A 23,153-nucleotide genomic window follows, 5' to 3' on the forward strand; every position below is an offset into this window, starting at 1 on the left:
AGTGTGTGTGCGGTGTGGTGGTATTTAGTGTGTGTGTTGGTGTTTAGTGTGTGGAATGTGTGGTGGTGTTTAGTGTGTGTGCGGTGGTGGTTAGTGTGTGTGTGTGGTGGTGGTTAGTGTGTGTGTGTGGTGGTGGTGGTTAGTGTGTGTGGTGGTGTTTAGTGTGGTGGTGTGGAGGTGTTTAGTGTGTGTGTGCGGTGGTGTTTAGTGTGGTGGTGTATAGTGTGGTTGTGTTGTGTGTGTGGTGGTGTATAGTGTGTGTGTGTGGTGGTGTATAGTGTGTGTGTGTGGTGGTGTATAGTGTGTGTGTGTGGTGGTGTATAGTGTGTGTGTGTGGTGGTGTATAGTGTGTGTGTGGTGGTGGTGGTTAGTGTGTGTGGTGGTGTTTAGTGTGGTGGTGTGGAGGTGTTTAGTGTGTGTGTGTGGTGGAGGTGGTTAGTGTGTGTGTGGTGGTGGTTAGTGTGTGTGTGTGGTGGTGGTTAGTGTGTGTGTGTGGTGGTGGTGGTTAGTGTGTGTGGTGGTGTTTAGTGTGGTGGTGTGGAGGTGTTTAGTGTGTGTGTGCGGTGGTGTTTAGTGTGGTGGTGTATAGTGTGGTTGTGTTGTGTGTGTGGTGGTGTATAGTGTGTGTGTGTGGTGGTGTATAGTGTGTGTGTGTGGTGGTGTATAGTGTGTGTGTGTGGTGGTGTATAGTGTGTGTGTGTGGTGGTGTATAGTGTGTGTGTGGTGGTGTATAGTGTGTGTTTGTGGTGGTGTATAGTGTGTGTGTGTGTGTGGTGGTGTATAGTGTGTGTGTGTGGTGGTGTTTAGTGTGTGTGTGTGGTGGTGTTTAGTGTGTGTGTGGTGGTGTTTAGTGTGTGTGTGGTGTGGTGTTTAGTGTGTGTGCGGTGTGGTGTTTAGTGTGTGTGCGGTGTGGTGGTATTTAGTGTGTGTGTTGGTGTTTAGTGTGTGGAATGTGTGGTGGTGTTTAGTGTGTGTGCGGTGTGGTGGTGTTTAGTGTGTGTGCGGTGTGGTGGTGTATAATGTGTGTGGGGGGGGGGGGGGGGGTGTTTAGTGTGTGGGGTGTGTGCGGTGGTGTTTAGTGTGTGGTGGTGTTTAGCGTGTGTAGTGGTGTGGTGGTGTTTAGCATGTGCGTGTGATGGTGTTTAGCGTGTGTAGTGGTGTGGTGGTGTTTAGCATGTGCGTGTGATGGTGTTTAGCGTGTGTGGTGTGGTGGTGTTTAGCATGTGTGTGTGATGGTGTTTAGCGTGTGTGGTGTGGTGGTGTTTAGCGTGTGTGGTGTGGTGGTGTTTAGTGTGTGTGTGTGGTGGTGTTTAGCGCGTGTAGTGGTGTGGTGGTGGTTAGCGTGTGTGGTGGTGTTTAGCACGTGTGTGTGTGTGTGTGGTGGTGTTTAGTGTGTGCCTTGTTCTTGGAGAGAGATACCGTCCTGTAGGGTTTCACTCCAACCCTGTTCCTGGAGAGATTCCGTCCTGTAGGATTTCACTCCAACCCTGTTCCTGGAGAGATACCGTCCTGTAGGGTTTCACTCCAACCCTGTTCCTGGAGAGATACCGTCCTGTAGGGTTTCACTCCAACTCTAATCTTGCTCACCTGATTCTAATAATTAGCTGCTTGATAAGCTGAACCAGGTTAGCTAAAACTCGGTTTGGAGCGAAAACCTACAGGAGGGTGGCTCTCCAGGAACAGGGTTGGAGAGCCCTGGTGTAAACCTACAGGAGGGTGGCTCTCCAGGAACAGGGTTGGAGAGCCCTGGTGTAAACCTACAGGAGGGTGGCTCTCCAGGAACATGGTTGGAGAGCCCTGGTGTAAACCTATAGGAGGGTAGCTCTCCAGGAACAGGGTTGGAGAGCCCTGGTCTAAATACTATGGGCACAAGTTTCAAATTGGCTAGAAGTGACATTGTTATCGGCCAAAGCTGACTGATCTTTTAGTGTATCTTAATTGGCGATACAGAGCCAAACAGATTAAGACAATTGTCACTGAGGGAACCTAGCCTCATTGCTGATGTAAGACATAAGCAATGTTGTGATCAGCACTGGGCTCTGTTGTTTAAGGGCTGTACTCCCCCTAGTGGAAATGGTTATTTAAGACATTGCCATAGCATATTAGAACTTGTCATGTAGTTAAGATTTTGCTACAGTGAATCCAATTGATATATTTTAAATCTTTAGAGAGCATTTGGTCAACACTGTACATTACACATTTTGCGCAGATGTGACATTGTGAGAAACAATAGCTTAACATGTCCTCCAAGATATCCATGCCTTCTTGTTTGATGCTTGGGTGATGGGGCGCCCTCATTTGATGCTTTTGTTGTGTGTCAGCTGACAGGAATCAGTCTGCCTTTTTAACTGGTGTTTGTCATTGTTCCTAATAATGACATTATTAACACAAGCTCTGCAAATGATAGACTTTCATTCTAGATACAGCCTCGAAATTGCTTCAATTACATTATTTTCATCGTTATGTAAATAGAAAACTTCAAACTGAAACGACAGGCTTAGATTATATCAGATCCACACCCTTCAACTGAAACAAGAGGCTTAGATTCTATCAGATCCACACCTATCAACTGAAACAAGAGGCTTAGATTCTATCAGATCCACACCCTTCAACTGAAACAAGAGGCTTAGATTCTATCAGATCCACACCCATCAACTGAAACAAGAGGCTTAGATTCTATCAGATCCACACCCTTCAACTGAAACAAGAGGCTTAGATTCTATCAGATCCACACCCTTCAACTGAAACAAGAGGCTTAGATTATATCAGATCCACACCCTTCAACTGAAACGAGGTTCAGATTCTACCATATTCTAGCCGACATCCGCATAGCGGTTGTTCTGGTGGTGTTGGAGGTGGAACTGCGTTAGAGTTATTAAATCCACACGCAGCTCCTGGCATTATACCTCAAGCGGACGTTGCCATTGGCTGCATGGTGTCACATTAAGAGAAATCCCATTTCTCGTTTACAAGTTTGAATACTGGAATGTAAAGATGAGGGTAGAAACCCTCATGATTTCAGCATCATTATTTCTATATATCCTACACTTTCTCCTTCTGAACTTCTAATGGAAGTGGGATGGGTGTGGCTTCCTGACAATGGCAGCAAGAGCAGCTGCTGACTGATTTGACAGCGCCAACACAGTTACGCTTCCAACACCGCCAAAACGTAAAAACATCAGCTATGCGGGTGTCAGCTATCGCCAGAGTCTACTGACTAATCGGTGCATCAATCTAAGTAACTTAATATAACAAATCCCCATAAAAATCTATCAGTTTAAGCTGTCTCAATCCACCGCATCTGCCTATGTCAGACTTCCGCATCTGCGGTGGAAGGTGGCCGAGCTACAGCGGTGTTTGTCAGACCATGAGACATCTGCGGTGGAAGGTGGCCGAGCTACAGCGGTGTTTGTCAGACCATGAGACATCTGCGGTGGAAGGTGGCCGAGCTACAGCGGTGTTTGTCAGACCATGAGACATCTGCGGTGGAAGGTGTCCGAGCTACAGCGGTGTTTGTCAGACCATGAGACATCATGAAAAAATGGTCATCTTGCAAAAATGTCTGTAGCGTCTGATTGGTTTAGCTTACAAACTTTTACGGACACGATGGTGTTCTCCGTTTTGCTCTACGACCTTCACAAGTGTCACGGGACTTGTGTGAAGGTAGTTTCTTTTACAACAAAAATAAGGGGTGAAATATGTGTCCCCAAATTTTTTTCCTGCGCTTTCTTATATCTCCTAGATATAGGACAGACATTTCTAAATTAATGTGTTATTCAATGTGTTTCTATGGGCTATGGTAGTAAAGGCCAATTTAATTTTTTTATCAAATAAGTATTTTCATACCTAACGGGGTCCTAAAATGTAAAATGAAATGGCTAAATGATCCATGGTATAACCATATTAAAACAATTATATATGTTAGCTTAATACCCCCCACCCCATGACTTAGACTTTTAGAGGCTTGATCAACCATGAGTGGCAGTGACCTCACCTTCTAAAAGAGGAGTAGTCACTGGAAACAGGAAACAGACACAGTGAAGCACTGGATTCAGGCCTACATAGGATTACAAGACCCACTATTATAATGTATTTGAATTGTGACCTGCTAGAGGAACAGAGCAAGTGGTATACCTTCACTGATTATGTGGTACTGTATACCTTCACTGATTATGTGGTACTGTATACCTTCACTGATTATGTGGTACTGTATACCTTCACTGATTACGTGGTACTGGATACCTTCACTGATTATGTGGTAGTGTATACCTTCACTGATTATGTGGTAGTGTATACCTTCACTGATTATGTGGTACTGTATACCTTCACTGATTATGTGGTACTATATACCTTCACTGATTATGTGGTACTGTATACCTTCACTGATTATGTGGTAGTGTATACCTTCACTGATTATGTGGTACTGTATACCTTCACTGATTACGTGGTACTGTATACCTTCACTGATTATGTGGTAGTGTATACCTTCACTGATTATGTGGTACTGTATACCTTCACTGATTATGTGGTACTGTATACCTTCACTGATTATGTGGTAGTGTATCCCTTCACTGATTATGTGGTACTGTATACCTTCACTGATTATGTGATACTGTTACCTTCACTGATTATGTGGTACTGTATACCTTCACTGATTATGTGGTACTGTATACCTTCACTGATTATGTGGTACTGTATACCTTCATTGATTGTGTGGTACTGTATACCTTCACTGATTGTGTGGTACTGTATACCTTCACTGATTACGTGGTACTGTATACCTTCACTGATTATGTGGTACTGTATACCTTCACTGATTATGTGGTACTGTATACCTTCACTGATTATGTGGTAGTGTATACCTTCACTGATTATGTGGTACTGTATACCTTCACTGATTATGTGGTACTGTATACCTTCACTGATTATGTGGTAGTGTATACCTTCACTGATTATGTGGTACTGTATACTTTCACTGATTATGTGATACTGTTACCTTCACTGATTATGTGGTACTGTATACCTTCACTGATTATGTGGTACTGTATACCTTCACTGATTATGTGGTACTGTATACCTTCATTGATTGTGTGGTACTGTATACCTTCACTGATTGTGTGGTACTGTATACCTTCACTGATTACGTGGTACTGTATACCTTCACTGATTATGTGGTACTGTATACCTTCACTGATTATGTGGTACTGTATACAGTGCCTTGCGAAAGTATTCGGCCCCCTTGAACTTTGCGACCTTTTGCCACATTTCAGGCTTCAAACATAAAGATATAAAACTGTATTTTTTTGTGAAGAATCAACAACAAGTGGGACACAATCATGAAGTGGAACGACATTTATTGGATATTTCAAACTTTTTTAACAAATCAAAAACTGAAAAATTGGACGTGCTAAATTATTCAGCCCCTTTACTTTCAGTGCAGCAAACTCTCTCCAGAAGTTCAGTGAGGATCTCTGAATGATCCAATGTTGACCTAAATGACTAATGATGATAAATACAATCCACCTGTGTGTAATCAAGTCTCCGTATAAATGCACCTGCACTGTGATAGTCTCAGAGGTCCGTTAAAAGCGCAGAGAGCATCATGAAGAACAAGGAACACACCAGGCAGGTCCGATATACTGTTGTGAAGAAGTTTAAAGCCGGATTTGGATACAAAAAGATTTCCCAAGCTTTAAACATCCCAACGAGCACTGTGCAAGCGATAATATTGAAATGGAAGGAGTATCAGACCACTGCAAATCTACCAAGACCTGGCCGTTCCTCTAAACTTTCAGCTCATACAAGGAGAAGACTGATCAGAGATGCAGCCAAGAGGCTCATGATCACTCTGGATGAACTGCAGAGATCTACAGCTGAGGTGGGAGACTCTGTCCATAGGACAACAATCAGTCGTATATTGCACAAATCTGGCCTTTATGGAAGAGTGGCAAGAAGAAAGCCATTTCTTAAAGATATCCATAAAAAGTGTCGTTTAAAGTTTGCCACAAGCCACCTGGGAGACACACCAAACATGTGGAAGAAGGTGCTCTGGTCAGATGAAACCAAAATTGAACTTTTTGGCAACAATGCAAAACGTTATGTTTGGCGTAAAAGCAACACAGCTCATCACACTGAACACACAATCCCCACTGTCAAACATGGTGGTGGCAGCATCATGGTTTGGGCCTGCTTTTCTTCAGCAGGGACAGGAAAGATGGTTAAAATTGATGGGAAGATGGATGGAGCCAAATACAGGACCATTCTGGAAGAAAACCTGATGGAGTCTGCAAAAGACCTGAGACTGGGACGGAGATTTGTCTTCCAACAAGACAATGATCCAAAACATAAAGCAAAATCTACAATGGAATGGTTCAAAAATAAACATATCCATGTGTTAGAATGGCCAAGTCAAAGTCCAGACCTGAATCCAATCGAGAATCTGTGGAAAGAACTGAAAACTGCTGTTCACAAATGCTCTCCATCCAACCTCACTGAGCTCGAGCCGTTTTGCAAGGAGGAATGTCTCAGTCTCTCGATGTGCAAAACTGATAGAGACATACCCCAAGCGACTTACAGCTGTAATCGCAGCAAAAGGTGGCGCTACAAAGTATTAACTTAAGGGGGCTGAATAATTTTGCACGCCCAATTTTTCAGTTTTTGATTTGTTAAAAAAGTTTGAAATATCCAATAAATGTCGTTCCACTTCATGATTGTGTCCCACTTGTTGTTGATTCTTCACAAAAAAATGCAGTTTTATATCTTTATGTTTGAAGCCTGAAATGTGGCAAAAGATCGCAAAGTTCAAGGGGGCCGAATACTTTCGCAAGGCACTGTACCTTCATTGATTGTGTGGTACTGTATACCTTCACTGATTATGTGGTACTGTATACCTTCACTGATTACGTGGTACTGTATACCTTCACTGATTATGTGGTACTGTATACCTTCACTGATTATGTGGTACTGTATACCTTCACTGATTATGTGGTACTGTATACCTTCACTGATTACGTGGTACTGTATACCTTCATTGATTGTGTGGTACTATATACCATCACTGATTATGTGGTACTGTATACCTTCACTGATTATGTGGTACTGTATACCTTCACTGATTACGTGGTACTGTATACCTTCACTGATTATGTGGTACTGTATACCTTCACTGATTACGTGGTACTGTATACCTTCACTGATTACGTGGTACTGTTAGAGCCACATCCATCTCCACCAGCCTTACGTCAGGCTATCTTGTCATGATTTGTGTAGAGATCATTATGTGCCACTGTTAAAACCACATATATCTTGTCATGATTTGTGTTGAGATCATTATGTGCCACTGTTAAAACCACATATCTTGTCATGATTTGTGTAGAGATCAGAGTTACAGAAGTCTTGCTTTAAGATAGAATGCTTTAGACAATGTGCGTATCCGCTGCTTTTTGAATAACTGAAATAAACTCAAATACAGTTATCAAGGGATAATTGTGTTGTATCTTTCACCCTGACCTTAGCCTCTAACAGGTGGAGACGATTGCCCCCAGAGTATGGATCCACCTCCGAGGAGGAGTTTGGCACCAACAGGACCTCCCCCAAACCCGGGCGCCCCCTGCGCCCACACCTGGTCCTGAGGGGTACCAGACTGGGGGGCTCCACCGGCATCCTTAACTCTGGTCAGGTTGGCCCTGGAGGCGTGGTCCTGAAACACTGCATGAGAGAACAACAGGAGGAGTACGTCAAGGACTGGACCGCTCACAGCGAGGAGATTGCCAGGTACTCATCTAAGCTCAGTTTATATGCCTCATGGACATGGCACAGGTGGTAAATATGATCTGGAGATAGGGCATCCCCAGGAATAGGTTAGTGTTTTCAATCTCATTAAACAATTGTGATCTTTATTTAGTCCACTCTGAGGTGCTCTGTTTTGTCAAGCTGTAATAAATGGTTCCCGACTCAGCGGGGACTTTCACATAGTATGATGGTCATGAGATAGAACCATCCCACTGGGCAAAAACTGGTTGAATGAACGTTGTTTCCACACAAAAATGAAAGTGGAAAACTGATTGGATTTGGATCAGGGAGACTGAACTGGGCAGACAGCAGTGAGAAAAGGACAGATTCATACTGCCTCAGAGCAATGTCTTACAAAAAAAAGGACCTGCATCAGACAAGGAGATTGAAAGTAATGGAAGATAACGTTATGTTATCGCAAGTATCTCTTAGTGTAAACGTTTTTTAGTTCAGGTTTCCTGCATACAATGCTTGTGTAGGATATTGTCGTTTACAAGTGAATATTGTCAATTCACTTCGGCCTCTAAATGGAGGTTAGACAATTTTCAATCTTTAGAATGGTTCTATGTGCTGTGTCAGTTGATTATACAGTAGGCTAAGTGCTTTTTGTTGAGGCTGACATACAGAAGTTCCTCAATGTCTAATGAGTAGTCTTAGGTAATACTGTATCCTGTATTGTGAGATATCTGTGTGTGTACTGATTTAGAGAAGTGTTCCAGCAGCCTGTCTGATTATTTCCCTGTGTGCGTAGGATCAGTCAAGACCTGACCAAGGACCTGGCCATCCTCGCCCGGGAGATCCACGATGTGGCCGGAGAGATCGACTCGGTCAGCTCCTCTGGCACGGCTCCTAGCACCACAGTCAGCACCGCCGCCACCACACCCGGCTCCACTATTGACTCCCACGAAGTGGTAGGCCGCACGCAGGAAGGCACGCAGGAGGGCTTGCAAAAGGTGTTTGACTTCTTCCTTCCTTCTACTACTAATGCTCAACATACTGCTTTAGTATCACTTTGGCTTTGATCACTGCAGCCGACGTGAGGAAAACATTTAAACGTGTCAACCCTCGCAAGGCTGCAGGCCCAGACGGCATCCCCAGCCGCGCCCTCAGAGCATGTGCAGACCAGCTGGCTGGTGTGTTTATGGACATATTCAATCAATCCCTATCCCAGTCTGTTGTTCCCACATGCTTCAAGAGGGCCACCATTGTTCCTGTTCCCAAGAAAGCTAAGGTAACTGAGCTAAACGACTACCGCCCCGTAGTACTCACTTCCGTCATCATGAAGTGCTTTGAGAGACTAGTCAAGGACCATATCACCTCCACCCTACCTGACACCCTAGACCCACTCCAATTTTCTTACCGCCCAAATAGGTCCACAGACGATGCAATCTCAACCACACTGCACACTGCACACTGCCCTAACCAATCTGGACAAGAGGAATACCTATGTGAGAATGCTGTTCATCGACTACAGCTCGGCATTTAACACCATAGTGCCCTCCAAGCTCGTCATCAAGCTCGAGACCCTGGGTCTCAACCCCGCCCTGTGCAACTGGGTACTGGACTTCCTGACGGGCCGCCCCCAGGCAATAACATTTCCACCTCGCTGATCCTCAACACTGGGGCCCCACAAGGGTGCGTTCTGAGCCCTCTCCTGTACTCCCTGTTCACCCACGACTGCGTGGCCACGCACGCCTCCAACTCAATCATCAAGTTTGCGGACGACACAACAGTGGTAGGCTTGATTACCAACAACGACGAGACGGCCTACAGGGAGGAGGTGAGGGCCCTCGGAGTGTGGTGTCAGGAAAATAACCTCACACTCAACGTCAACAAAACTAAGGAGATGATTCTGGACTTCAGGAAACAGCAGAGGGAACACCCTCCTATCCACATCGATGGAACAGTAGTGGAGAGGGTAGTAAGTTTTAAGTTCCTCGGCGTACACATCACAGACAAACTGAATTGGTCCACCCACACAGACAGCATCGTGAAGAAGGCGCAGCAGCGCCTCTTCAACCTCATGAGGCTGAAGAAATTTGGCTTGTCACCAAAAGCACTCACAAACTTCTACAGATGCACAATCGAGAGCATCCTGTCGGGCTGTATCACCGCCTGGTACGGCAACTGCTCCGCCCACAACCGTAAGGCTCTCCAGAGGGTAGTGAGGTCTGCACAACGCATCACCGGGGGCAAACTACCTGCCCTCCAGGACACCTACACCACCCGATGTCACAGGAAGGCCATAAAGATCATCAAGGACAACCACCCGAGCCACTGCCTGTTCACCCCGCTATCATCCAGAAGGCGGGGTCAGTACAGGTGCATCAAAGCTGGGACCGAGAGACTGAAAAACAGCTTCTATCTCAAGGCCATCAGACTGTTAAACAGCCACCACTAACATTGAGTGGCTGCTGCCAACACACTGACTCAACTCCAGCCACTTTAATAATGGGAATTGATGGGAAATTATGTAAAATATATCACTAGCCACTTTAAACAATGCTACCTAATATAATGTTTACATACCCTACATTGTTTATCTCATATGTATATGTATATACTGTACTCTATATCATCTACTGCAGGGGTGTCAAAGTCAAATGGACGGAGGGCCAAATAAAAAAATCAGCTACAAGACGAGGGCCGGACTGTTCGAATGTTCATTGAAAAATTTTTAAATGACGCATATAGTCTAGTGAACCTAATTGAACCTACTGAAAACCTAACAAATATATTACAATATGATCAGATAAATAAAGCAATATTTTCTTATGGCTCTGTCAGTAATCTTTAATTTTCAACAGACACAAAAGACAAATTTCCTTTATATAAATATCCCCATAACATGAACATTAAATGAAAGAAACCGGTATTCAAGGCACCATCAGTAGACTATATTTTCTATTTTAGCAAAAGTGGGCTAAATTTACTTCAAAGAAAAAACAATAATAGCAATTTTCTATCATCCACTCAACTGAAATATTTTTAAAATATAATTGGATTGAAATACAAAAAAATAAAGTGCAAAAATCTATTAATCAAAAACAACACTTTGTTTAAGGAGAAGTAACATGCAGTGAAAACAAATATTAAATTTTAACTTTTAAACTTGAACTGAGTAAAAACTCTAAATATGTGATTGCACAGTAATGTTCACTTGTTTGAGGTTGAGGGTGATACTTGGTGGTGTCCCATCTTTTCCACAAGTTCATCAATGTTCGGGGTAAAGCTGAAGAAATCCTCAGAATTGAGTGGAGGTGTTCAGCAGTAAGTCGACTTCTGTGTGATGTTTTGTTCAGGTTCATCAAAGAAAACAGTTGTTCACACAGGTATGTGCTGCCAAACATAGACAACGTTTGAGCAGCCTGGATGCGCAGCTGGGGCATTGTGCCGGGGAGGAAACGGGCGAACTCCGCAGCACCCACTGCCGCATATTTTGCCCTCAGTGCATCATTGCATTGGAGGTCAATCAACTCCATTTGGAGGTTTGGTGGTGAGCTTTCCACGTCAACAGCAAATGGGTTACCGAGCAGTTCCAACCTGCTTTTTTGTGCTTCAAAGTCAGCAAATCGGCGTCGAAAGTCAGCGGCAAGCATACCTATTTTATCAGCCAACTGTGTGCTCGGGAACGCACTGGTAGAGAGCTTCTCTTTCATGGTCTGGCAGCTGGGAAAGTGGCTCAAATTTTCTTTCCGCATCTGCGTCTCCCACAGAGTCAGTTTGGTTTTAAATGCCTTCACTGTACTGTACATATCAGAGATGACACGATCCCGACCCTGCAGCTGCAAGTTTATTGCATTCAGATGACTCGTAATGTCACACAGAAAAGCCATTTCACACAGAAACATTTCGTCTCGGAGTTGTGTTGTGTCTTTCCCTTTGCTGTCCAAGAACAGACAAATCTCCTCACGAAGCTCGAAACATCTTTGAAGCACCTTTCCCTGGCTTAGCCATCGCACCTCTGTGTGATAAGGCAAATCACCATGCTCCGTTTCTAACTCCGTCAGAAATGCCTTGAACTGGCGGTGATTCAAACCTTTGGCTCTGATAAAGTTAACTGTGCGCGTGATGATGCTCATTACATGCTCCATTTTCAAGGCTTTACCGCACAACGCTTCCTGGTGTATGATACAATGATAAGCTGTCAGCTCACCTGTCGCGTTTTCCTCTTGCATCTTTTCCCGTATCTTCGCCACCAGTCCGCTCCTGTGTCCACACATCGCAGGTGCTCCGTCGGTTGTCAAACCCACGAGTTTTTCCCAAGGCAGCTCCATCTCATTTACACATCTTGACACCTCTTCATACAAATCATGCCCCGTAGTTGTGCCATGCATAGGACGTAAAGCCAAAAACTCCTCTGTCACGCTTAGGTTGGAGTCCACTCCGCGGATGAAAATTGACAACTGGGCAATGTCAGAAATGTCGGTGCTCTCATCCACAGCCAAGGAATATGCAATAAAATCTTTTCCCTTTTTCACAAGCTGCTCTTTTAGATTGATGGACAACTGGTCTACTCTCTCGGCAATGGTGTTTCTGCTCAGACTCACATTTAAAAAGAGTTGCCTTTTTTCTGGGCAAACTTCGTCACAAACTTTAATCATGCAGTTTTTGATGAAATCCCCCTCCGTAAATGGCCGGGCTGATTTAGCGATCTCTTCTGCCAAAATAAAACTGGCCTTGACAGCAGCCTGGCCTTGTGATTTGGCTTTTTTGAACAGAGCCTGTCGAGATTTGAGGCCTCGTTTTAATTCCTCTGCCTTTTGTAGCCTTTGTTCCATGTCCATATTCTTGTTTTTGTCCGCGTGTTTCGTTTCATAATGTCGTCTCAGATTATACTCTTTCAGTACCGCCACACTTTCTCCACACAGAAGACACACAGGTTTTCCAGCTACCTTCGTGAACCTATACTCCGACTCCCACCTTGTTTGAAACCCCCGGTTCTCAGTATCCACCTTCCGTTTTGCCATTTTTGATGGGTATCTGAAAGTTAATTTTACTGTGATGCTGACGACTGCTGTGCCAATAAATATTGAAATGAAGCAGCCTACTGCTCGGTGCGTCACCTTTGCATTGTGGGAAATGTAGTATTGGTGCGTGTAAAAGATCTGCGGGCTGCCGGCTTGCTGCGGGCCGGTTCTAATAATAAATCAAGATCATCCCAGGGGCCGTAAAAAACCTTCTTGCGGGCCGGTTGTGGCCCGCGGGCCTTGACTCTGACATATGTGATCTACTGCATCTTGCCTATGCCGCTCTGTACCATCACTCATTCATATATCTTTATGTACATATTCTTTATCCCCTTACACTTGTGTCTATAAGGTAGTAGTTTTGGAATTGTTAGCTAGATTATTTGTTGGTTATTACTGCATTGTCGGAACTAGAAGCACAAGCATTTCGCTACACTCGCATTAACATCTGCTAACCATGTGTATGTGACAAATACAATTTGATTTGATTTGATCTGCTGCAGAAGGTGTGGTCTGTGAACTGGCATTATCTTTTGATCTGCTGCAGAAGGTGTGGACTTTGAACTGGTATTATGTTTTGATCTGCTGCAGAAGGCGTGGACTGTGAACTGGCGTTATGTTTTGATCTGCTGCAGAAGGTGTGGACTGTGAACTGTCATTATGTTTTGATCTGCTGCAGAAGGTGTGGACTGTGAACTGGCATTGTGTTTTGATCTGCTGCAGAAGGTGTGGACTTTGAACTGGTATTATGTTTTGATCTGCTGCAGAAGGCGTGGACTGTGAACTGTCATTATGTTTTGATCTGCTGCAGAAGGTGTGGACTGTGAACTGGCATTGTGTTTTGATCTGCTGCAGAAGGTGTGGACTGTGAACTGGCATTGTGTTTTGATCTGCTGCAGAAGGTGTGGACTGTGAACTGGCATTGTGTTTTGATCTGCTGCAGAAGGTGTGGACTGTGAACTGGCGTTATGTTTTGATCTGCTGCAGAAGGTGTGGACTGTGAACTGGCATTATGTTTTGATCTGCTGCAGAAGGTGTGGACTGTGAACTGGCGTTATGTTTTGATCTGCTGCAGAAGGTGTGGACTGTGAACTGGCATTATGTTTTAATCTGCTGCAGAAGGTGTGGACTGTGAACTGTCATTATGTTTTGATCTGCTGCAGAAGGTGTGGACTGTGAACTGGCATTATGTTTTGATCTGCTGCAGAAGGTGTGGACTGTGAACTGCCGTTATGTTTTGATCTGCTGCAGAAGGTGTGGACTGTGAACTGGCATTATGCTTTGATCTGCTGCAGAAGGTGTGGACTGTGAACTGTCATTATGTTTTAATCTGCTGCAGAAGGTGTGGACTGTGAACTGGCATTGTGTTTTGATCTGCTGCAGAAGGTGTGGTCTGTGAACTGGCATTATCTTTTGATCTGCTGCAGAAGGTGTGGACTGTGAACTGGCGTTATGTTTTAATCTGCTGCAGAAGGTGTGGACTGTGAACTGGCATTATCTTTTGATCTGCTGCAGAAGGTGTGGACTGTGAACTGGCGTTATGTTTTGATCTGCTGCAGAAGGTGTGGACTGTGAACTGTCATTATGTTTTAACCTTTCTGATCTCCCCATCCCGGATCCGGGATCGTGAATACAGACTCAAGCTCATTACCATAACGCAACGTTAACTATTCATGAAAATCGCAAATGAAATGAAATAAATATGCTAGCTCTCAAGCTTAGCCTTTTGTTAACAACACTGTCATCTCAGATTTTCAAAATATGCTTCTCAATCATTGCAAAACAAGCATTTGTGTAACAGTATTGATGGCTAACGTAGCATTTAGCATTAGTATTCAGCTGGCAACATTTACACAAAAAAACAGAAAAGCATTCAAATAAAATCATTTACCTTTGAAGAACTTCAGATGTTTTCAATGAGGAGACTCTCAGATAGCAAATGTTCAGTTTTTCCTGAAAGATTATTTGTTTAGGACAAATCGCTCCGTTTTCTGCGTCACGTTTAGCTATGAAAAAAACCCTGTATCCAGGATTGTGTAAATCTATCAGCAAGCTCATTAGCATAACACAACGTTAACTATTTATGAAAATCGCAAATGAAATGAAATAAATATGCCATCTCTCAAGCTTAGCCTTTTGTAAACAACACTGTCATCTCAGATTTTCAAAATATGCTTCTCAACCATAGGAAAACAATCATTTGTGTAAAAGTAGCTAGCTAGCGTTAGCATTTCGCGTTAGCATTTAGCGTTAGCATTAGCGTTAGCATCCAGCACGCAACATTAACAAAAACATAAAAGCCTTCAAATAAAATAATTTACCTTTGAAGAACTTCTGATGTTTTCAATGAGGATACTCTCAGTTAGATAGCAGATGCTCAGTTTTTCCAAAAAGATTCCTTGTGTATTAGAAATAGCTCCGTTTTATACATCACATTTGGCTACCAAAAAAAATCCGAAAATTCAGTCCTCAAAACGCGAACTTTTTTCCAAATTAACTCCATAATATCGACTGAAAACATGGCAAACGTTGTTTAGAATCAATCATCAAGGTGTTTTTCACATATCTCTTCATTGATACATCGTTCTTGGACACATGCTTTCTCCCCTGAATCAAATGGTAAAGTAGAAGCAGCTGGCAATTGCGCACCGAATTCGACGCAGGACACCAGGCGGACACTTGGAAAATGTAGTCTCTTATGGTCAATCTTCCAATGCTATGCCTACAAATACGTCACAATGCTGCTAAGACCTTGGGCGAACGACAGAAAGTGTAGGCTCATTCGTTGCGCAATCACAGCCATATAAGGAGAGAATGGAAAACAGAGCTTCAGAAATTCTGCTAATTCCTGGGTGATGCATCATCTTGGTTTCGCCTGTAGAATGAGTTCTGGGGCACTTACAGACAAAATCTTTGCAGATTCTGAAACTTCAGAGTGTTTTCTTTCCAAAACTGTCAAGAATATGCATAGTCGAGCATCTTTTCGTGACAAAATATCGCGCTTAAAACGGGAACGTTTTTTATCCAAAAATGAAATAGCGCCCCTAGAGCTCTAACAGGTTAATCTGCTGCAGAAGGTGTGGACTGTGAACTGGCATTGTGTTTTGATCTGCTGCAGAAGGTGTGGACTGTGAACTGGCATTGTGTTTTGATCTGCTGCAGAAGGTGTGGACTGTGAACTGGCGTTATGTTTTGATCTGCTGCAGAAGGTGTGGACTGTGAACTGGCATTATGCTTTGATCTGCTGCAGAAGGTGTGGACTGTGAACTGGCATTATCTTTTGATCTGCTGCAGAAGGTGTGGACTGTGAACTGGCATTATGCTTTGATCTGCTGCAGAAGGTGTGGACTGTGAACTGGCATTATGCTTTGATCTGCTGCAGAAGGTGTGGACTGTGAACTGGCGTTATGTTTTGATCTGCTGCAGAAGGTGTGGACTGTGAACTGGCGTTATGTTTTGATCTGCTGCAGAAGGTGTGGTCTGTGAACTGGCATTATGCTTTGATCTGCTGCAGAAGGTGTGGACTGTGAACTGGCGTTATGTTTTGATCTGCTGCAGAAGGTGTGGACTGTGAACTGGCATTATGCTTTGATCTGCTGCAGAAGGTGTGGACTGTGAACTGGCGTTATGTTTTGATCTGCTGCAGAAGGTGTGGACTGTGAACTGGCATTATGTTTTGATCTGCTGCAGAAGGTGTGGACTGTGAACTGTCATTATGTTTTGATCTGCTGCAGAAGGTGTGGACTGTGAACTGGCATTGTGTTTTGATCTGCTGCAGAAGGTGTGGACTGTGAACTGGCGTTATGTTTTGATCTGCTGCAGAAGGTGTGGACTGTGAACTGTCATTATGTTTTGATCTGCTGCAGAAGGTGTGGACTGTGAACTGTCATTATGTTTTGATCTGCTGCAGAAGGTGTGGACTGTGAACTGTCATTATGTTTTGATCTGCTGCAGAAGGTGTGGACTGTGAACTGGCATTATCTTTTGATCTGCTGCAGAAGGTGTGGACTGTGAACTGTCATTATGTTTTGATCTGCTGCAGAAGGTGTGGACTGTGAACTGTCATTATGTTTTGATCTGCTGCAGAAGGTGTGGACTGTGAACTGGCATTATGTTTTAATCTGCTGCAGAAGGTGTGGACTGTGAACTGTCATTATGTTTTGATCTGCTGCAGAAGGTGTGGACTGTGAACTGGCGTTATGTTTTGATCTGCTGCAGAAGGTGTGGACTGTGAACTGGCGTTATGTTTTGATCTGCTGCAGAAGGTGTGGACTGTGAACTGGCATTATGCTTTGATCTGCTGCAGAAGGTGTGGACTGTGAACTGGCATTATGCTTTGAGCTTTGCTCTATTCCATTTTGAGTCTGCTATATACTGTTCAGATATAACTAAAGTGTGTATATTAAAATGTTCTTATTGAGCTTTCATTGACCTATCTCTGCTAACTTCTTTAATACCTAATTAATCTAACTCATATTATGATAATCTGGATAATCTGTAGCATGGTGATAGTATACATTAATAGCGAGTAGATACAGTATAACATGCTCCAGTCGTGGTGAAGTTGTGGAAATCACAGCAATCATACAGATGCCACAAATAACTGACCCTCATCACTTCCTCTTCCCCTCATAGCTGATTGACTGTGTGTTTGACGAGAGCCTCAACTTCAGGAAGATCCCTCCCATGGTGCAGAACAAGGCCCCTGAGATAAACGGACGCCGTGTAGAGCGCCGCCCCCGCGCCCCAGACAGCCTGGACTGCGTCCTCCAGAGACGCACATGGAACAGAGATGAGGCGGTGTTGGACAGTCTGCTGCTCACATCTGTCTCTCAGCTGTCAGCCCAAATCAGACAGTCTGTTGACAAAACAGCAGGAAAAATACGGTAACAATCAAGCTCTTTATGTTGTTTATCTCTATATCTGACATTCACAAGAGATCAAGGAGATGTTAGTTCATAGAGCTAAGACTTGCTTTGCTATGATTTTTACAGAATATTGTTCAAAGACAAGGACAGGAATTGGGATGAGATTGAGAGCAAACTCAGATCTGACAGCGACATACCACTCCTCAAAACCTCCAACAAGGTAAGGAAAAAACAGGTTGTACATGTATTTTTACATTCTTTTTGATTTAAAAAAAATAATGCATCATAACAAAGCAACTTTTATAAGGAAGATTTCATTCCTCTCTAATGCCACGACTTCCCCTTACCTCTCTTGTAATAGGACATCTCCTCTATCGTCTTGGAGCTGAAGAGAGTGGAGAAGCAGCTACAAGGTGTGAGAGCGCGGCAGACCACCGCTAAGAGGAGCGTTCATTGCAAATAGATCCAGACTTATACACACATTAGTTTCACTACATGCATTCCACCTGCTTCAACATATATGATCACAACCAAACACAAGCTCATCTTTTTCAACCATTCTCCTGTATTTCTCATACAGTGATAAATATCATGGTGGATCCTGAAGGCACCCTGGATGCCCTGAGCAGCCTTGACCTGACCAGCCCCTTACACCCAAGCCCTCTCCTGGTTCTCAGGGGCCCCAGAAGACCCTCCCAGGACCTGCAGCCAGGGGCTACACCGCCTCCTCGGCACCCACTGAGGGGTCAGGGTCTGTGTCAGCCAGAGACCTGGGAAGCCTGCACTTCAACCGCATCCACCCCAGTGGAGAAGAGAGTGCCATCACTCAGAAGTGAGGAGGTTCCCACCCTCTGATGCTTCATATATAGAACACCTGCCTCAAAGAACAATTTGCCCTCTTTCGGGAATATTTCAGAATGAACCTCCACCACCCTAGTAACCTACCAAAGCTAACAGTAAAGAGGTTTTTTATGTGAGCCAAGTTTGAAATAAGTGTACAGTGGAGCAAACTCAAAATGTTTCTCATTGTATTTTGAATGGTAATTTATCTGTTTTGCTGGTAATCTGTTTTCTATCTATTTTCTGCACATTTGTCTAAAATACTGAATTTCAACTTCTCTGAGCAATTCTGTACCCAGAGAATCTTATACATTGTTATGGTGAAATGCATTTCACATGAAAAAATGTTTTTAGTGTTTGAAACGATTTAAGACTGTTACAGTACCATGTTAAACTATATTACAGTACAGTAATGCTTGTATGTAGCCTAAACCATTCATTTTTGGAACGCGACGCAAACGGACCTCCGTTGGCTCCGTTTGCGTAGACATTGATTAGAGCCCTTAAGCTTGGTCCTTGACCTCAATTACGTATTTCATATGATTTGCATTACTTGATATATTTCCTGTTATGACTATGCGGTATCTTTGTAAACTGGAAGTGAAAACAAAAATGTGACATTGACCGGATCTTTTTCATCTTGGACTGTTCTGAATCCCTCCTCTTTACTGTAGTATTTTATACAGTAACATGAGTCCATAGTGGTGTACCAGATGTACACCCTGAATGGCCTTTGTTGGAGAGAGCAGGTTGGTCTTCTACCAAGAGGACCTCTGTCTGTTTACTGTTGATTTGCTGTAACCACTGTCATTAAAGACAGAAGTTACCGTCAAAGCTTCATTAGCTGTAACCACTGTCATTACAGACAGAAGTTACTGTGAAAGTTGCATTAGCTATAACCACTGTCATTACTACATATATGAATGATGATCATAAGACTGTAGCAAGCCTTTTACTGACATTGAATCACTCACTATTCTACATTTCCATAAGGGAGGATGTTGTCGTGTACTCATACAGTATGTGTGTATAGACTTGACATCCTCACTGCGTTTGCTGCTTCTCTTCAGTTCCCCTTTGGAGGGTTAGCCTGACCATTTTACAAGCCTTTCATGTAAAGTTATGTGTCGTCGTATAAAATGTATTCAAGATCGTGCAACCGTATTTAGATACTTAAGCAATAGTGAAGTTAGGTACCAGAAAACATGCTCCATCTTTTCTGCTTCATATACAGACGTTGATGTCACTAAGTGCCCAGTTTGAATAGTAAAATGGCATAATGTTTTTTTAAGATGAGGAATCATCAAGAGTGGAATGAAATGGTATAATTTGTCAAATGTGTCAAAGGCTCTTCAAGTGTCACCGTCAGTGGTTTTAGGATTCAGAAGGACAAAACCAAATACCTAAATGGAACAGCTGATATCAGAATGAGATGCCTCTGTACCTATCCTCTGCACACCATCATGTGTGTCATTATATTACATTAAAGAAAGAAAGTGATGGGAATACTGAAGTGCTCGGTACACTTATTTTGTTAATTTGAAAGTTTACACATCTTATAAGTGTTTTACTTTTCTGTTTCATGTTTTGTATAAACCACCATTTTATTTATTTTGTTAATTCAATGTATTTTATTGTTGCAATTCATGTTTTTTGTTATGTTACTTTTTTTCAATTAAATAAAACATTTAGATTCTTTCCTTATTTACATGGATTTTTGCTGTAGAAACAAGACAGGTCGGTATTCAATGAGTTATAGTTTGCACACCTATTTCTTGGTGACTCGTACGTTTTCATACTGAGCCATCTTTAGACTGGTTTGTGTGTTCACCTTAACACTGATGATGGTTTGATACCTAAACATTTGTATTTTGTTTTTCACCTTTCATTTATGCACTTTTCTGCTCAATGCACTTTTTGGGTATAATCATGTCCAAATCTCTATTTTTGCAGCCTCCGTTTTGGGTTTGTCCACAAAGTGTGAGGGGTCTCCATCTCTCCTAGAAATCTTGTTGTGTAACCTGTAACATAAACTATTTAAAGGACATTTAAATAGTGCAGATGGCCATCCATAATTGCTCCGCCTTATACATTTTTGCTGACTTTTTAAAATGCTGAGTAAAATTACCTTTAGGAATGTACCGGAGTAAAAAGCAAAAGTTGTCACAAATACAAATATACCCCTAAAACTAGCCTACTTAAAGGAATACTCCAAAAACTGTATTTTTATATTTGTTTCATTAGTCCATTGTTTACATTGTTCCAAAATGTTTTGCTTGTCAGCAATCAAGTTTTCAAGATATATAACTTTCAAGATACAGAAATCATACATGTTTTGCTTGTCAGCAATCACGTTTTCAAGATATATAACTTTCAAAATACAGAAATCATCCAAAACATCCTTTGAATCCTAAAACCACTTTTTGTATTTTGAAAGTTACATATCTTAACTTGATTGCTGATTTCCAAGACTTGTGAGCTACTGCCTGGGATTTAGCTAAGCAGGGGTAACATTGCACTCTTGGAAGACATTGCACTCTTCTCAGCCGTTAGCTTCGTCCATGCTGTGTTTGAACTTTTAATAACATCAATAATCATTGCATGCGATATGGCTTTCGAAACATATGGCCCTTATCTTTCATCAGCGAGAAAGAATCATTAAAAAAAGTTATATTTAACTCTAGCAGTTAGAGATCCATACAGCTATGGAGCCGCCATCCTACTAAACTACACTGTAGCAGTTACAGATCCATACAGCTATAGGGGCCTCCATCCTACTAAACTACACTGTAGCAGTTACAGATCCATACAGCTATAGGGGCCTCCATCCTACTAAACTACACTGTAGCTGTTACAGATCCATACAGCTATAGGGGCCTCCTTCCTACTAAATTACACTGTAGCAGTCCATACAGCTATAGGGGCCTCCATCCTACTAAACTACACTGTAGCAGTTACAGATCCATACAGCTATAGGGGCCTCCATCCTACTAAACTACACTGTAGCAGTTACAGATCCATACAGCTATAGGGGCCTCCATCCTACTAAACTACACTGTAGCAGTTACAGATCCATACAGCTATAGGGCCTTCCATCCTACTAAACTACACTGTAGCAGTTACAGATCCATACAGCTATAGGGGCCTCCATCCTACTAAACTACACTAGCAGTTACAGTTCCATGCAGCTATAGGGGCCTCCATCCTACTAAACTACACTGTAGCAGTTACAGATCCATACAGCTATGGAGCCGCCATCCTACTAAACTACACTGTAGCAGTTACAGATCCATACAGCTATAGGGGCCTCCATCCTACTAAACTACACTGTAGCAGTTACAGATCCATACAGCTATAGGGGCCTCCATCCTACTAAACTACACTGTAGCTGTTACAGATCCATACAGCTATAGGGGCCTCCTTCCTACTAAATTACACTGTAGCAGTCCATACAGCTATAGGGGCCTCCATCCTACTAAACTACACTGTAGCAGTTACAGATCCATACAGCTATAGGGGCCTCCATCCTACTAAACTACACTGTAGCAGTTACAGATCCATACAGCTATAGGGGCCTCCATCCTACTAAACTACACTGTAGCAGTTACAGATCCATACAGCTATAGGGCCTTCCATCCTACTAAACTACACTGTAGCAGTTACAGATCCATACAGCTATAGGGGCCTCCATCCTACTAAACTACACTAGCAGTTACAGTTCCATGCAGCTATAGGGGCCTCCATCCTACTAAACTACACTGTAACAGTTACAGATCCATACAGCTATGGAGCCTCCATCCTACTAAACTACACTGTAGCAGTTACAGATCCATACAGCTATAGGGTCCCCCTTCCTACTAAACTACACTGTAGCAGTTACAGATCCATACAGCTATAGGGGCCTCCTTCCTACTAAACTACACTGTAGCTGTTACAGATCCATACAGCTATAGGGGCCTCCTTCCTACTAAATTACACTGTAGCAGTCCATACAGCTATAGGGGCCTCCATCCTACTACACTACACTGTAGCAGTTACAGATCCATACAGCTATAGGGGCCTCCATCCTACTAAACTACACTGTGGCAGTTACAGATCCATACAGCTATAGGGGCCTCCATCCTACTAAACTACACTGTGGCAGTTACAGATCCATACAGCTATAGGGGCCTCCATCCTACTAAACTACACTGTGGCAGTTACAGATCCATACAGCTATAGGGGCCTCCATCCTACTAAACTACACTGTGGCAGTTACAGATCCATACAGCTATGGAGCCTCCATGCGGCCAAACTACACTTCCCTAGTTACGCTTAGACACAGGTGTTCATTACATGCTAGATAGCTAATTAGCACAGGTCTCTTGTCTTCCGTCTGTTTTCTGGAGATTTGGCTGTATGGGAACACTAGTGTGGTGTTAGGAAAATAACCTCACACTCAACGTCAACAAAACTAAGGAGATGATTGTGGACTTCAGGAAACAGCAGAGGGAACACCCCCCTATCCACATCGATGGAACAGTAGTGGAGAGGGTAGCAAGTTTTAAGTTCCTCGGCATACACATCACAGACAAACTGAATTGGTCCACCCACACAGACAGCATCGTGAAGAAGGCGCAGCAGCGCCTCTTCAACCTCAGGAGGCTGAAGAAATTTGGCTTGTCACCAAAAGCACTCACAAACT

At 43.1% G+C, this 23,153-nt stretch overlaps 1 protein-coding gene across 2 annotated transcripts in view; it reads left to right on the top strand.

The window, feature by feature from the left end:
• The window catches only part of LOC139381672 (centrosomal protein of 170 kDa-like), a 101,130-nt gene extending 80,957 nt beyond the window's left edge, over window positions 1-20,173 (top strand). Inside the window, exons 13-18 of one of the 2 annotated variants that reach the window (XM_071125356.1) lie at window positions 7,515-7,773; window positions 8,543-8,744; window positions 17,397-17,647; window positions 17,756-17,849; window positions 17,991-18,042; window positions 18,210-20,173. In XM_071125356.1, coding sequence (XP_070981457.1) covers window positions 7,515-7,773; window positions 8,543-8,744; window positions 17,397-17,647; window positions 17,756-17,849; window positions 17,991-18,042; window positions 18,210-18,484 — 1,133 coding nt within the window. In that variant the 3' untranslated portion in view covers window positions 18,485-20,173. The remainder of the gene's footprint in view (window positions 1-7,514; window positions 7,774-8,542; window positions 8,745-17,396; window positions 17,648-17,755; window positions 17,850-17,990; window positions 18,043-18,209) is intronic. The other variant, XM_071125357.1, reaches the window with a different exon arrangement.
• Window positions 20,174-23,153: the final 2,980 nt, after the last annotated feature.

The sequence above is a fragment of the Oncorhynchus clarkii genome, chromosome 23 (assembly GCF_045791955.1).
Source record: "Oncorhynchus clarkii lewisi isolate Uvic-CL-2024 chromosome 23, UVic_Ocla_1.0, whole genome shotgun sequence".
Taxonomy (NCBI): domain Eukaryota; kingdom Metazoa; phylum Chordata; class Actinopteri; order Salmoniformes; family Salmonidae; genus Oncorhynchus; species Oncorhynchus clarkii.